The 17,387-nt window shown below is 27.7% G+C and overlaps 1 protein-coding gene across 1 annotated transcript in view; it reads left to right on the forward strand.

Moving 5' to 3' along the window:
* The window catches only part of LOC119675682 (neuronal PAS domain-containing protein 4A-like), a 23,173-nt gene that overhangs the window by 5,614 nt on the left and 172 nt on the right, over nucleotides 1-17,387 (forward strand). The window contains exons 2-4 of the mRNA XM_038086888.1: nucleotides 7,173-7,433; nucleotides 17,004-17,188; nucleotides 17,292-17,383. Coding sequence (XP_037942816.1) covers nucleotides 7,173-7,433; nucleotides 17,004-17,188; nucleotides 17,292-17,383 — 538 coding nt within the window. The remainder of the gene's footprint in view (nucleotides 1-7,172; nucleotides 7,434-17,003; nucleotides 17,189-17,291; nucleotides 17,384-17,387) is intronic.

Consider the following 17,387-nt stretch of genomic DNA (forward strand, 5'->3'; position numbering starts at 1 on the left):
ATGCTTATCTTGTAATTTTTATTTTTCCTAATTTTATTCATTGAAATTTTCATATTTTATACAAATGTTATCTCCTACAATGTAAAGTATTTGTTGTCATATGAAGCAGTGAGACGATGAATCAGTTGGGAAAAAATTAGCTGAAAACGGATACAAATTAAACACACTTTCTTTAATTTCTTGATTGTATCATAAAGACAACAAATTGAATTTCTTAAGAAACAAAAAAATTAAAAGTCATATGCAAATATTTTATTAGGAAACCTTAATGAAGAATCCGGTTTAAATTAAAAATATATTTAACTAATAAACTTATATATATAATAAAAAACTCTGAAAGTGTATTTTTGTAAGTCAACACATTTACACATAGACTGTGTTATCTACATATCTACATATCATGAGGAACAAAGTTTATGTTGGCCATTATTATTTATGAGCTTTTTAAATTTTTAGGGTAAATTCATATTTTCCTTGATGTAGAATTTCTACCGTTTGTCGATGAAAAACTTTGCCAAGTTATTTTCAGCGGCTCTTCTCCCATACGATTTTTCACCGTTTAGAGAGTTTTGTAATGACCGAAACAAATAGTTGTTAGACGGCGAATGCATCAAAGCTTTTTAACCACGTACCATCAATTTGTCGAGTCATCAAAGATATATGTAAACTGATTGACCTATTCTGATCGCTTTTCATTGTTTTGTTTAATCAGTAGAGTTGTGAGCTGTAGAGGACAGAATTAACGTTGTATCATGCTGGAACAGCACGAAATAAACAATTTCCTTCTTATATCCGATATCTCCTCACAGCGTGTGTCGGTCTTGCTCCACCAATTGCAAAATTTCATCAACTTATATAATAACTGGCCGACCAGATTGGGGTGCATATTTGGTTTTGAAATTTCAAAATGGAATCGACCAAACCACTCCAGGATCCGGAGTTTAGTATCCTTACTGTATCGTACATATTTTTTAGCGTGTTTTTGTAACAGTTTCACTTTTTTTATAATAATAAAGCAACACTTCGCGTATTTGTTGAGATATTTCACTAATTTAATAAAACTGATATATTTTTTACACAAGCGAAGAATAACAATTCCTTTCGCAAAAAAATAAGGACTGAAATGTCACCTTTCAAACACGTTATCGTTGCACATTATCGGATTACTGTTGTCAAATACATACGTACCAACACCATCAACCGATAAAAGAGAACGGACACTTATTATATTACTTAATAAAATGTATCCGAAAATATAAAAGTTTAATATATAACACACATATGAACAACATGAAATTAAAACAATACAAGAAATAAGATAACTATATAACGAACACATTGTTTAATTGACTAGAAAAGTAAATACCATATAGTATAGATGTTCTGCCTACATAACAGCACTATTCTTTTCTAGAAGAATTTACCCATTATTTTTTTAAGTATAACGATAAGTTGTAAGAACTTAATGAATGTAGAAATAAATAAATAAATCATTTAAATATATATTTTTGTTTTCATACTAAATTGTAATGCACTATACACTGATAAATACAAATAATATATAAAATAAAAACATTTTTCAGTTTTAGAATACAAAAAGTCTTTATTATATTCGCAATTCAAATAAATTCCTAATTTAATTTATTATTTTCAACTTACCTTGAATTATAACAGCAATTATTACTCTGCGTCTAAATTGCGTAGACTCTAGCAAGATTTTTGCATACACTGTCTCTCCTTTACTAAACATACATATTTTTCGCAGACAAACTTCGAATCTAAAACGTATTCACTTTCGAACATAAAAGTCTTAAAAAAAAACTAACTAGTGCAAATGCCGAAAAAATAATGTCCGAATCGCTGTGTTCCTACGTATGTATTGGGATCACTAGGCATGTTTTTTGTTGTTATGCAATATGCAGCGAGCCTAAGGTATAACTTTTTATGCAACAATAATATTACTTTTTAGAAAATGATTCTAATTTTATAATTATTAATTTTCAAACCATTAGGTAGTTATTAAATTTTGTCAAATAATATTAACACAATTAGAAGTATTGAACAAAAATAATTTTTTGCTCTGTTGAATTGAGGTGTCCAAAATATCAAAATGGCGACAATTGATTTCAATTGAACTGGACACATTTATTTCAAAAACTTTTTTAAAGTGAGTTAATTAATATTTAAGAATTCAAAATTTTGTTTTTATTGTAAACTTGTAATACTTTTAATTTAAACACATTCATAAATAATTTTAAACTGAAACAGACTTTTGGTAACACAAAATTAATTTAATTCGTCTTCCTTTTGCTGACACTGCGCAACAACTATCAATCAAACCTTTCTATGGTTGCCATTATTGCTCTCAATAATGACATACGTGTTGGTTACAACTACAAACAAAGAACATAAGAGTTTGAAGCAGTACTATTACTGCTAATCAATGATTCCCGCGACATAATCCTAATTCACCACAATTATGTATATTTTGATAAAATTTCATTATTTTTATGCTGTCCCAAATAATTGAATTAAATGTTTTAAATAATTTATTACACTTCACATTTATTTACTCAATTGATAAAAACTTCAGCATTATTCTTTGTTCAACTGGTTTAAACAACTCATATTCCGTAAGTCATCATATTAAAAATAAAATATTTCTTCGTATGGCAATTTCGTATGGTTAATTTCCTGTAACTCACTATTATTCAGAGAATTCCCGAAATACCTTTATTTTTACGAAATAAAATCAGATTTCATTTTTCCGAACTGGAAAATAAAATACCATATCCTCATTTCCAGAGTGATCTCACATTTTTAACTGATATGACAAGGACTAAAACAAATTAAATTTGAAGTTACAAGGTAAAAAGATTTAGAAATAAACTAATATTACTTATATAAAACATCAGTAGAGGAGCACAAGTTTTCATTTTGTCTGTGTTGCAAAAAACATAACACAAAGATAAAAAATTTTATAGGATTCAATTTTTATAATCACCTGAACTACGTTAATTAAATAATTGTTGAAATTAAGCATTGTTTCACAAATTTTAAGGAATCAAAGAGCGAGATATCCTTTTTTTCAAATGCATTAACGATTGCAATTGAAAATATAAAGACTGATGTAAAGACCAGTTGGAAATATGAACCTAAAATCGGACCTCTTTTTCAAGGGCAGAATAGAATCTGGAACTGAATTTTTTAAACTCCTTGGCGACCGTTTTCCAAAACTAAGGAACTTTGGTTTAAAAATGAGTTCAATGATAAACAGTATCTATCTCTGTGAAAATACGTTTGCAACTACGAATTTTATAAAATCAAAATGTAAATCTTTACTGACTGATAATTCACAAATTTACAATGAATAATGTGTATATTGATAGAATTGATAGAACTAAATTTAACATTATCGTCATATTTTTATTTTTCGCAAAGAAATAATAAACGTATGTATTTGTTTCTACAGCCCTCCAATCTATGCAGTGCAGTACTTTGCTCGTTATCGTATTTGGTCTGAACAGCGCTGATCTAAATCATGCTTATATTTATATCTTGTTGTACAAAAGTACTGTAATAAAGCAGTATTATGGACGTGTGCGAGTTAGGCTAATTTGATGCTAAACCAAATGGGGGATTTTTTGGGATTTTTTGCACTGCAAACTTGCACTGCACACTGCACATTTATCAACACGTATCGACACATCACTACATAATCGGCACAACTTAGAATTTTCCTCATTTAGAACGGAACTTAGCCTAACTCGCACACGTCCTATATACCATAATGCTACTATGCATATTCATACTGACTATTAAAAATACTGCATTGCTTTAATAGCAAATGTATATTGAAATCTATAGTATACCAGGTATAGAATGATTTGTGTATGATTCATATCCTTTCAATTTTTTTGCCTGTGTCGTGCTTCTATGGAACATCTATACTTTGTTATTATTATTTAATTATTGTCACGAATATTGATAATTATTCGTTTAGTTCTGTGAACCATATGGTTTTAACTACAAAGCTTTTATGTATTGTTAAGTCAGTTGTCATAAATTCGTACTCATAATTTCACAAAATAGAAATCGATATCATTCTAAAAGCTACAGTAAAAATCTTTATTATGCACATAACACATCTTTTGTTAAATTTAGGAAAGCATTTGCTCTTATGTAAAATAACTAAGGTAACTTTAGTTGGTTGGTAGTTACTCTCTGCATTTTGAATTGTTTAATGCTTGAAATAGCATTTATCAAGGATTAAATCAAGATTTATAAGGAGTCTCAACTTAAATACGGTTGTATTTTCCAAAAAACTTATACCGTGTTTGTCCACTTCACTATCTCTACAACTTCTCACTGCATCAATGTGATCCAGAACATCAATAAGATTTGTGTTGTTTTCATCACTTATCTCAATGAGGGATAAGCATCGGTATAGCAAACAAATAATATTTAAATTTGAAACATTAATGTGAAACAAATTATTTAGATATAGTACCAAATATTGAGATTTTCTATAAATATTACAAGTAATATGATTATATATGGTTATTGCGCTATATAGGATATTACCGTCAATTGTAAAAATATATTTTGTATATAATCAAGCATTTAGTCATTTCAAAACGTAACATTGATTCAACTAAAATAAAATTTACAAAATTTAAATATATACTATAATATATAAAAAGGTTTTCATTTTTTTTTATTTTGTTCTTTATGAAATAAATTAATTTTTAAATCAAATAATTTAAGCAAACCATACAAAACTATGAGTACTAAACTTATATACAAACTTATAAATGACTATAACTATCAAACAAATCTGCAACTATTACTTTACCAACCCTATAAATATCTTAATAAAAATCTAAAAGGCCATTTACCATGTTTACAACTTGTTTTGTCCATTGTCATAAACTTTACAATCTCAATATAGAGCATGAATAATTTGCTTCCAGCTGCAAAACAAGTGTAGCAAAATGTTGATTTGGATATGTACTCGTATCTACAGCAAATAAAGAAAAATTATAGAGATTTTGCCGATAGCAATTTAATAAGAATAATAAATTTATTTAAACCTTAACATGATCGCGATTGAAAGGAACATTTCAGTAAATCGTTTGATAAACACAATTATTACACTCAGAAATATTTCAAGGGCAATTTTAGCAGAATATAATAACTATTTATTAAAACTAATATATAAATGCAATTATAGGTATATTAATTTGAGTTGTTTTGAGTCCCCTTATTGGTTACTACCTATATTTTGTACTGAGAGGAAAGCTCTTAATCTAGTCCGTGATTATAAACGTCTTAACGAAAATCATTTTATATATCTATCGAAGTGCCGAATATTTTCTAGAGTTAAAGTTAGTTAGAGTACAAAGATATACTAACGTTATTGTACTTTGCTTCACTAAAAACCATTTCCTTTATTAATAATCTATTCTATTCAAAATTATATATTATATATATACATTAAAATAACCTTTTTTTCTTGAGGTGTCATTACTGTTAAACAATCCAGTTAAGAATGAGTACTATAGTACTTTATATAGTGTTAACTATATCGTGTTTTAATAAATAATATCATTAATATACATTAAAGTAAAATACGAATTTTTACTTAAATTTAGTGTTTGAACATTACCATCATATCAGAAATACGTCATTCAAATATCACATGTGAAACATCTTGCAGTACTAGATGCTTTTGAGATTATTATCGATGACTAATCGATTTGACAAACATTTCTTTACAAAACTTGAAGATTTTGAGGATTGTTCGCATTAATACAAGCCTCTGTTTAACCGTACAAAAAAGGTCTTGTAGTGACACTATACCAAAAGTTAATATTACATGTTTGGGAAAATTATGTGCCCAAAAATAAAAAACATGTTGGTTTGTAGAACTGTCATATTAAACTATATGTTTTGCGCTTCTATGTCATTATTTTTACGTCAAAAAAATTAGTAGTCATGTAGCATAAGCCATCAGGATAAGCGATTTGTGTTACACCTTGCTCATTTTTAAAAACGTACGAGTCTGCCACTAAATACCACACCACAAAGCTATTTTTTGTTGATGCTATGGTTTTTAAAGAGTTATCTGTGTAATTACATTGACTCAGATGCGACAATTTTGTCTCCTAACATATTTACTAAACATAAAGTGAGCCTTATCACTCAAAAAAATTCTTCAGTAATACACGTACAAAAATTCTACGAATGTCACTCAAACACCAAATAAATAACATAGGTAAACATCTCTAAAATAGATATGAGCTGCATATCTATTTGGGAAGTTGGTAAACGAAGTAGGACCTCTAGCACTCAATAGTTTCACAAAAAGAGTTGTCATTCTACATGACGCCTATTACATTTCCAAAAAGATATCTAACTGCATTTGATATCGCGGAGAACTGAAAAGGTCTATATGTGACCTAAGCTAGTGTTTAAATATGACAAAAATGGACTTAACGTCATAAATTCTATATATATTGTAGGTAAAAATAATATGCAGCAAGTAAATGGTAACAATTTATATGTAACAACTATTCACCAAAGTAGAATATTATATATTATTTTATAAAAAATGTCTTTTACAAAAATATTTGACCATTTTATTTTTATTGCAACAAACATATACTTACATCCTACTATTAAGTATTTACTATTATATATTTATAGAAAATCTTTTTATTTCTGAGTTTTCCAAGGTTTTATTTTTTTATTTGCTACTTGTGCCTCATTAGATACTCCTCGACAAAATACCATATATTCAGACGTTCAGACGCAAAAAGGCATTTAGTTAGTTATGGATTGATCCCCAGTACAAAAGAGCTAATAAAGTTGCAAAGCTTTTGATCTTTAGAAACACTAGTTCTTTTTAATAATTCATCTTAGATAATGATAATGTACCTCATAAAATAAATTTTTTATGTTTGTTGTTATTAATTGAATTTATCATAAGCAAATTAAAATTAACATGAAATATACTAAAACCGGTGGCCGCTGTTTTCATATAACTTTTCCTTAATACACGGACTTATTAACATTTACTCTACTTTTAAATTAATTACTAAATCAATAAATTAATTTATTTAATTTATGTATTTTTCTTTTTATTCTTTCATTCACATGCGCATTCACAGGAAGATTTGCTCATTCATGGCGATTCTGTTTACGATATCATTGACAAACAGGATCATGCAGCAATACAAGCCGAACTTAATCGCAACGTACCACCGCAACCGGGACAGCACACAAGTTCCTCCTCATCATCGGCTACATCAGCTGCAGCGGCGGCAGCAGCGGCCGCAATGACAAGCCTCGAGGGTGAACATCGCATGTTCCTGTGTCGCATGAATGTCAGCCGTAATGCGCGTAGACAAATGCGATTTGGAGATCAAAAGGTAAGTGAATAAGTGCATAAGTGCGAGTGTTAAACTGTCAGTGTTTAAGCAAGAAAAAAATATAAACAAAACAAAATTGATGGATGAATCACACCAAACATCAGCAAGCAATAAGCAGAACGTTGCGTGTGTTGCAACAAGAACCTACAGCAACAACAACAATAATAACAGCAAAATGTATGAATTATGCATGAAGCATTTAAGTTGAAATTCACTTGAGAAAATGTTGCCAGTGATTTATAAACTGACAAACGATGACAGTTGTTTGCATTGTTGGACGCCTTGTGTGTTTGTTTGACTGGAATTGGCCACATGCTGTTGGCGATGTTTACAGTGCACATTTTATGATTTCCTTCTTTGAAGAAATGTCAAAAATTCGATGGCGCGATAGTGTCACACTTTAATAAAGTTGTTCTCGGTCTGTCATGGCAGTAGTTGGAACTACAATGGTTAATGACACTCTTTTACATGGTTGATAAAATGTGGGAGGCCAATCATTTGATGAAAAGAAATCCAATTTACAGATTAAATATATACCATACTCTCAGTATAACCAAGCATAATGTCAACACCTTTAGTTATTTCAAGAAAACAGATTTGTTATGTTTCTAGCTTTCAAATATAGGGCTTTTGGGTACTCATTAATACAAAAATCTACTGTATGTAGCATAGATTTTAGGATATTGTTGTTGTGCCTGTAGGTCGTGAATTAGACAGTCCTGCTCTAGTGGATCCAAAAGACTAAAAAAAATTACTTATCGAACGTAATGATCTTTTTTATTATATTCCTTTTTATTCTTTTTGGTCCTTTCCCATAACCGAAGCATCGTCATGGAGTGTACCAAGGGTAAATTACAATAAAAGAAATCATACGACAATAATTTTATTTAATACTTCCAGTTGCATTACGCCCGAATTACACACCAATAGAATCAGAACAATTGCAGATTGTACTATACTTTTTTTAGTCGAAAATAGTAAAAATTACCCACTAAAAAATATAACAATGAACTACGTAAGTGCAATAAAACCAACTGGCAATCTTATTGCGAACTTCTGAAATTTCTAGACTGCGTAAATTCGTGTTTCAGAATCTATCTATCCTTGAGTTACTTTAAATTAAGTCATTAACTTAACCGTTAGAATCTTTTATGGGTAAACACAATCAAATTAAACCTATGAAAATGTTGAAGCAAGCAAAACGTAGTAAAGAATATTTTGTTATTTTTGCAATAAAAGAAAAATTTTTATACAGTATCGTTTTTTATAAAAAGTCAAAATTGAATTCAATAGTGGAGCTATTTTATAATATATATTAGAGTACTGCACGCGCGCATTTGATTTCAGTTTCAAAGCATTCTATTGTGTTTAGAATGGTAGCATACGCTCACTCTCAACGAACAAATACGAATGTATAGGCATAAAAACAAAATGGAATGGAATAAATATTTGTTTCGTTTGTTTAGAGTACTCTAACTCTAAACATTCTAAAAGTAGTTGAAGTAGTTGGGAGTACTCTAAGCATTTGATTTTCAGTTCATACAAAAATTATGTGTTTTTAAATAGTAAGACACAAATTTATTTATTTAAGTTTTTTTATTAATTAAATATTATTTAAAATGTTGATAATAGTAATTTGTTGATTACATATATAATATGACTTAATATATTAATTAAATATAAAAAAAATTTTGAACAAAAATTTATTTAAAAAAATTATAATAAGTTTTTTACAGTTTTTACAGTTCACAAATTTAATTTAATATGCAAATTAAATGTTGAGCATCGTCTGACTTAATTCCTCTTTTTCAAGATTTTTGTGTAAAACATGATTTGATTGATAGATCTTTGATTAGATGAAATCAATGTTCTTTTTTCTGATATTAAGTTCCGAGCAACTGAAAAAACCCTTTCCGAAGATGCACTACTTGCTGGTGTTGCAAATAATTTACAAGAAACTTTGTAAAGTAGGAATTCTGAAGGAATTCTTAAGAAATTTCTAAAAATCTCTCTTGTCATAAATAGATATTTTTACCATATCATGCATAAAATTATTTTCCAGGAAAAGGTAAATATGTGAAGCAATTTATTTTGTTACATCATAAAAAACTATCGACAAAGAAGGAAATTCTGCGCAAACTGTTTTTTTAAGTTAACCTTTTGCATTAGATCTACCTGTTTAAACAACTTTTCCATTGAAAATAATAGAAAATTAAACCTAATTTACGTACTTTGTTGTTGCAATTATTGCAAATCTCTACGCACATCCAACTTTCTTTACTTTTGCGCAGGCAACCAAACGCACACAAAATACTTTGCAAAAATAGAATTATTTGAAATACTCTAAAAGTGATTGAAATACTCTAAAAGTGATTGAAATACTCTAAAATATTTGTTTATTTGATTTTAAAATTCAAAACAAACGATTATAGAGAACAAATCAACCCCCATTCCATTGAAACGAATTCTATCGGACCGTTTCTGTTATTCGTTCGTATTCGCTTTAGAAATAATTTGTAAATATGGTACACATTTGAAAATAAAACGAATGACCGCAAAAACGAATGTTTTGATGCAGCACTTTAATATATATACATTATATATGAAATATTCATATATAATATATATGCATATATAACATACACAAAATACCTAGTATCATATAATATCATGATATATATATAATAATGATAATATATAATATGAATCCTATATTCTGTAACAACTATAAGGTAAAGCATGAAAAATTAATTCAAATAAAAGACTTAAGCAACATACTTAACGATGGATTTGATAAAGATGAACAAAATCTTATATTTGTGAATGAACTACACAATAACAATTGTTAAATAAAATAACTTTAGTTAAATTTTTAATGAACCTAATTTAGAATTAAAAAGTATATCTTTTAACTTTGTTGATTAAAGTAATGGTCTTCCAACAAACTCCAAATAAATTTAAATTAAGTTAAAAAAAATCTTTTCACACTTGAATTCAAATACATAATACTTAAAAGTAATGGTTCTTTAATGTATATTATAAATGTTATTAATATATTGTTTAAATATAATATTTTGAGTAATATATGTATATATTAGGCACAAACAAATATTTCAATGTTATTTATACACTTAACTTTTACATAAACATATTTATATATTTTAGATTATATTTCAAATTTTAATTAATATCATACATCATATAATTTTAATTTATATCACACATATAATTTTCTTTGTGTTTCTATACCAAACACAAATTCGTACAAACAATAACAATTTTTAATCGCTATTAAAAATGGATTTATTTGTGTGATGCAGCTTAATTTGCATTTGGTGCTCTCTCATCTACATTTTCACACGGAGTCTCTGAATAATTTCACTGCGCATAATAATCGCAAATCCGGATTTTTAAAGACTCCGGGGATTAACAAAAAATCTTTTTTTTTAACTCCAAAGACTTCGTTGCTACCCGGTTAATCGAATTATCGAATAACTTTAGTTTTTAAAATACCCGAATAATATGAACAGAATTACTACAGTATTTATTACAGAAAAAAGTGTAGTTTTATAAATAATATTTAAAATAATTTTTTAATATTTTTATTACAAATTAAAATATAATTGTTTTAATTAAAACCAATTCAAAAATTTTATATCACAATACTTGGAACTTTATTATCCCATTGAAAATATTTCGGGATAATGCTGTAACCCCAGATTTAACAAAATAGCTTCTAATAAATTGGATAATATAGTTTTTGATACGTTTTTGATAGTTTTTGAAAACGATATTAGAGATTTTTGATAATGTGTAACTACTTTATAAACATATACAGTACCCCAGATTTAACAAAATAGCTTCTAATAAAATGGATAATATAGTTTTTGATACGTTTTTGATAGTTTTTGAAAACGATATTAGAGATTTTTAATAATGTGTAACTACTTTATAAACATATACAGTACACATGGAGTAACCAAAGTAACTCAGTAAAATAAAAGTCAAGGAAAATGCTAAAAAAGGGATAAATTTTAGTACAGAACACAACTCATTGATGTATAATGACCGACATATTTAAATTATAATACATAATAATAAAAAATTATATGTTAATTTTAGTAGATTTTCTAATGGATATGTGTCTAGCTAGATTACGTTACCATTACTAAATAAATATAATGAAAATCAAAGTAAATTTATATAAATTATTATCAAAGTTCTTTTTACTAATACCCCAAGTAAAGAAACACTATTCTAAGAAGAACATTTTTTCTATAACCAATTACTTTTGACCATTATTTGGAAGAAGTTAGCCTGCTTTACTCGATTGCCGCTCATGAACAAACAAAAATAGGCTGACAATAATAAAGTTTCTACTGTTATACAAAACGAAAGTAAAATAAAATAAACTATGTATATGGATTAAAATAAATTAAAATAAATAAAATATTTTGTCATTTTATTTATTTTAATTTATCAGTAAAAAACAATCAAAATCCTTAAAGCAAATAGGTCATACAATAAAAATGTCACGCTGAAAATGAAATTTTTTATTTAATAATTTATAAAATTAAAGACTAATATGAGGCAACACAATATACAATAACAAACAATATTAATTACTTATCAGTATATTAAATGTTCTGTTAAAATGAATTTTTAACAAATTAATAAGCTCATATATATTAAAACAAAGTAAAGTCTACCAGAATCAATACAAAACCGAAAAATTTGATTAATTTTTTGAAGAATTTATTAATGAACTTGGACACAAGAATTAAGCTATACATAAAGATTGACTATATATAATAAAAATAAAGCAAGCTTTACAGTGAAATCTTTCCTAACAGATACTCCTCTCAAATGAATAATTTTTCAAAAATCAAATTGAAGAAAAACATATAGACAACAAAATACAAGCTAACTGTACTAAAACCGCAGAATATACATAAGAAAAAATGTATGTAAGAAACTTCTACATGATAATTTTCAATGTTAAAATAAAATTAAAGTCAATAGAATAAAAAAGTGTAAAATCTGAAATAAAATAAGATGTATATGTACATATATATCATTGCATATAATTGTTATACTGCATGTTATAAACACTAGCACAATGTTAACTCCGCCGATTAGAGTGGCGATTTCCTTTAAGGTCAGATATTATCAAGATTTATAAATGAAAAATTTTTTTATTAAAAAGCGGCAACCACAAGTATTTTACATTTTTTGTGCCCAAACAGTTTTGTCACCAACATTTTCACCCAATTATTTTGACACCCACCTCAATTTTTTACAAGTGTACGAAGGCGTACTGCAATCTTTGATGTGTGTCTGCTTCTATTTAGATCGTGTGTAGATCGTGTGCATATGTGCAGGCTTTAAGATGAATGAAAATAGATTTGTCTTATAAAGTTTATTTTTTTTATATTTTTTCTTAATAATATATCATTATTTTTATGCACTTCTGTGGCTTGCTGCTGTGTTATTTGCTGAATGGTTAACGCATTTAAAGTGGCATTTCGCGAACGCCGTGTGGAGTGTTAATTGAAACAACACACAAACGTGAAAATGTTTTATGGCTGCAATTGTGCATTGAAAGTGTTTCAGTCACAACTGCTTAGAGCAAAAATGGTGAACATAAATGGCATTTGAACCAAATTATATCGTTAGTCATAGGAACCTGCTGCACCGTACGCAATTCCAAGTCAATTCAAAATTGTATATGTAGAATAAATTAAACCAGCGCTGTGCATACTAAGCAATAATGCACTCCTACTCTCACAAAAAATAGAGCTCAAAGTAGCAAGAACATGACTGACCCTAAACCTTTTTATAAACATTATACATACATACGTACTCATAAGTAAATGTGTACAAAATACCAACATGTAGCACTCCACTTCTGGAGCATTTAGGTCACCTTAATGCACTGTGCCTGAAATAAATATGGATGAGTATCTTTACTCCAAAAACAAAAAAAAAAATAATGAAAAAAGTAAAATTTTGGAATTTCGTATAAGCCACAATACAAATGGCGCCAAACTCTAGACTTAAATATTTTGTATTTATAAGTGTAGAAGCAATCCATGGCAGTCGCATGGCATTTGCATTTAAAATATGTGTAAGTGTATCTTTTTTAGACATTTTTGGTGCTTTACTGGTAAGTGGCATACGATGCCCACATTGGGCAGTCTACACAATTACACTCCTCCATAAGTACGTAGTTTATTTTTTTTACTGTATGCTCCCTTGTATACTAACATACGAACACACACATACAAATCTTAATTGGATAATGGACAATTATTTTTTGCATTTCGTGAGGCCGCACAGCCAGTTTTGTGGGTCGCCTAAGGGTTTTGTTTGAATGCGCCCAAAGCCCTTTTAGAGTTTGTGAGATCTTAATAAGCAACAAAAGCATGAAAGATTGTTACATATTTTTGAGAAATTGAATAGCCCAAAATGGTATTTTAAAACTGCAAGTAAAGATCTCACATTATGTATCTCAATGCGCGTTTTTTAATGCAAATATTTTGCAAATGTTCGTATAGACAAAATCGATTTTAATGTGGGAAAATACCTTTGCATATTTGTCAGAGTTAACAAATATTTTTATTTATTAACAAGTTTTCGTTTGCAAACCTTAAGTGTGCATTGTTGAATTAATATACTTTAACCAAATGCATAGAGTATTATAAGATATTTCTGAAAGTGCGCTCATAATTTAAAGTCAAATTGTGTAATTGCACGCATAAATTTAAAACAATTGTATATATTATGACTAAAATAATTTATTAATCATTTAATGGAATTTTGAAATTATATCACTTAAATAATATTGCTAGCATCAATGAGGCTGCAACCAGCAATTAATTTGACTCACTTCGGTATTGCTATATATATATACATAAATATATATATTTATTACCATATATGTATGTATACATGCTATTAATTATTTCATTAGTAAAAATAATTATTATTTCACTGATTTATAAGACATTAAAATCATATTAAACCACAACTACTCACAAGTCAGTATTGTAATTGTTTCAAATGATTCAAAGAAGATGTCATTCTGTAAAAATAAAAAAATAATAATAATTGCAAAATATTGAATAACTATTATTATTACAATTTTATGTTCCGTGCTTTGCTAAAGATTTTTAAAATACTGAGATTTTGGTCCTGATTTAGACGATATATATTACAAAGTGAATTTTTGTGTTGTTTCAATTTTTTTTCTGCATTTTATGGTCCATAAAATTGGTTGCATCAATGTCAATACTAGGTTTATTGATTATTAGAAGATTTAGTTATTTTTCTTATGCAGAAAATAGTATCTTATCTGTCTGCATGTCTACAATTTAAATATCTGAGTTTGACTTACTCCAATATGCACTTATATAAATTTATAAAATGATAAGTCCTTAGAGCATAATGTTGATCTATTCTCACTCCTTAACGTCCAAGGCGTATTTATGTAGCAAAAAAAAATAAACAATTTGTGTTATCATTTAGTATTGATAAGCTAATTTTAAGAGATATTGTTCAAGATTCCAAACAGTTTCAAAATAATTAAATTTTCTTTACATTATATTTTTTAAAAATAATTATTATTCTGAGCCTTTTTCTTTTTAACGCACAAAGAACTCTTACATTCTGTTTTTTATTTTATTTATTTTAGTATTTTATTTTACGCTTTTTATTTTTATTTATTTTAACATATGTTATAAGTAATTAAAAAAATTTATTCATTAATTGATAAATTGATACTCATCTATCAAAGACATATGCAGGAACTCATTTAAGAAAGGATTTTTAAACTTTTTTTGAGATATATACAAAAATTTAATTGAAAACAATGAATAATATCTAGTATAATGTGATTCAAAATCTTATATGCACCATTGATATTTATAATTGTGTAAATAAATTTGTACTTTATTTAATTTATGTTGTAGTTTTTTTTATGGATAAATAATGCCCCTTCACAAAGCTTAACATGATTCTTAAAATTTAGCATTTAGATATATTTAGGAAAACAATATTTAGAACGTGAAAAATATATTCGAATAATATTTGTTTCGAATGTTTGTAAATAAACCAACTTTAAATAAACGTTCCCGCACATTAATATTTTATATATATTTTCTTTAACTTTCTCAAAAGGAATCATAATTTAAAATAAGTATTGATTTTATTTGGAGGTATTGATTCTGAAATAACCTCCACTGACTTAAAAGTACAACATCAATTGCTGCAAAACAGACGCATGTCATATTCTGCCTTAACCTAGGTATTTTTTGTATTGTATTTGGGCCACCTTCTTCAAAGCATTCTATGTGTATAGTCAGCTTAGCCGAAATCAAAGCATGTCTACATCTGGTATAATTGATTTTAAAAAGAGTCTTGGGCCACTTCTAGGTAACTCATTACGCCTATAGTTACCAACTGAACCTTTAACCCTGCGATAAACCTACATAAACTTAGAAATTAAAAAAATACTAGCTGAGGACATAATGACTGTCCCAAATATGTAAATATTCATACCAAATATTTCACAGCGATGAAATAATTTCCTTGCGAGATGAATAGTAGCAACTTCTGACTCAAGCATAATAAAATAATCAACCAGTCGGAAAAATAATTTTTCTCTAAGAATACATATCTGTTTTGATTTTAGGCACATCTCTGTAAACCTTAAAACACCTATACGGAAGTGCATAGCTCTACACCTTGTGTGCTCTGGTAGAGATGGGAAAAGATAAATTGTTATAAAACAAATATTTATTTATTTCAATATTTATAATAATATTAATCAAAATATTTGGTTTTCATTTGAAAACTAATATTTGAAAGGATTCATCACTAATTAGAATCATTTTCATAAATAAGCACAATTGTCATGTTTGTAAATAAAAAACTCAGCATAAAATACGTTTACATCAAAATTTAAGGACTTGATGTGGTTCATAGTCTGAAAATATAATTGGATGTATTTTGCAATCTGACTTATATCTCTAGACGCAATCAATTTATTGAGAAAAAAAAATAAAAGAAACTCTTAATTGATCACCTGTTATTATAAGCCTGATATTAAGTAAATTTTTTGAAATATATATAATCTATACAAAAAAATGTTAACTCGCATGTAGAAAAAAAAATGCGTTACAAAAAACTAAAACAATATACTAACAAACAATCAAAGCAGTTCCACGACTTTTAAATTTTTGAAACTGATATTAAAATTTTTTGCAAAAAACAACAATCCATATTCCTTTTTTTATTTCATTGATTTTTTTTTCGTATTGATATGACATGGGTTTATCGCAGCAGAACTAAATCCATAACTCAGCACGTTCACTTGAGCGGTGGGTAGCGAACATGACTATGCCCATGAATATGTTTATTAGCAATTGGAACAAACATTTAACAGTTTTATGTGTAACAAATTTTCTTACTAATAGTTCTTTTTTGTGTTTCTTCAAGTTTCCTTTCCATTATTATATCAGTTTTTTAATATTTTTATTTTAATATTGTATTACGTTATTTTTATTTCAGGTTGTGCTAGTTCAGGGTCATTACTTGTCATTTTTACCGCTTTGTAGCCGGAATGAGCCCGTATTTTTGGCCACATGCACGCCCATTGCAATGCCGGAGACACGCGAATGTGTGGTTCAGGGCGCAACAAACGTTTTTACTACAATTCATTCAATGGATATGAAAATAGCGCATATTGACAAAAAGTAAGTCGAATTAAATTTATTTTTAAATAAATATAATTGAAAATATAATTTCGATCTAAAAGTGCATATAATTTAATTTTTTCCTTCAATTGTTTGATTTCAGCGGTGAATTTCATTTAAATTACAGCAGAAATGAGATACAAGGTTTGTCGTGGTACAATCTAATACACTCGGATAATTTGCGTGAAGCGCAGAGTAA

The sequence above is a fragment of the Teleopsis dalmanni genome, chromosome 2, assembly GCF_002237135.1.
Source record: "Teleopsis dalmanni isolate 2A chromosome 2, ASM223713v2, whole genome shotgun sequence".
Taxonomy (NCBI): domain Eukaryota; kingdom Metazoa; phylum Arthropoda; class Insecta; order Diptera; family Diopsidae; genus Teleopsis; species Teleopsis dalmanni.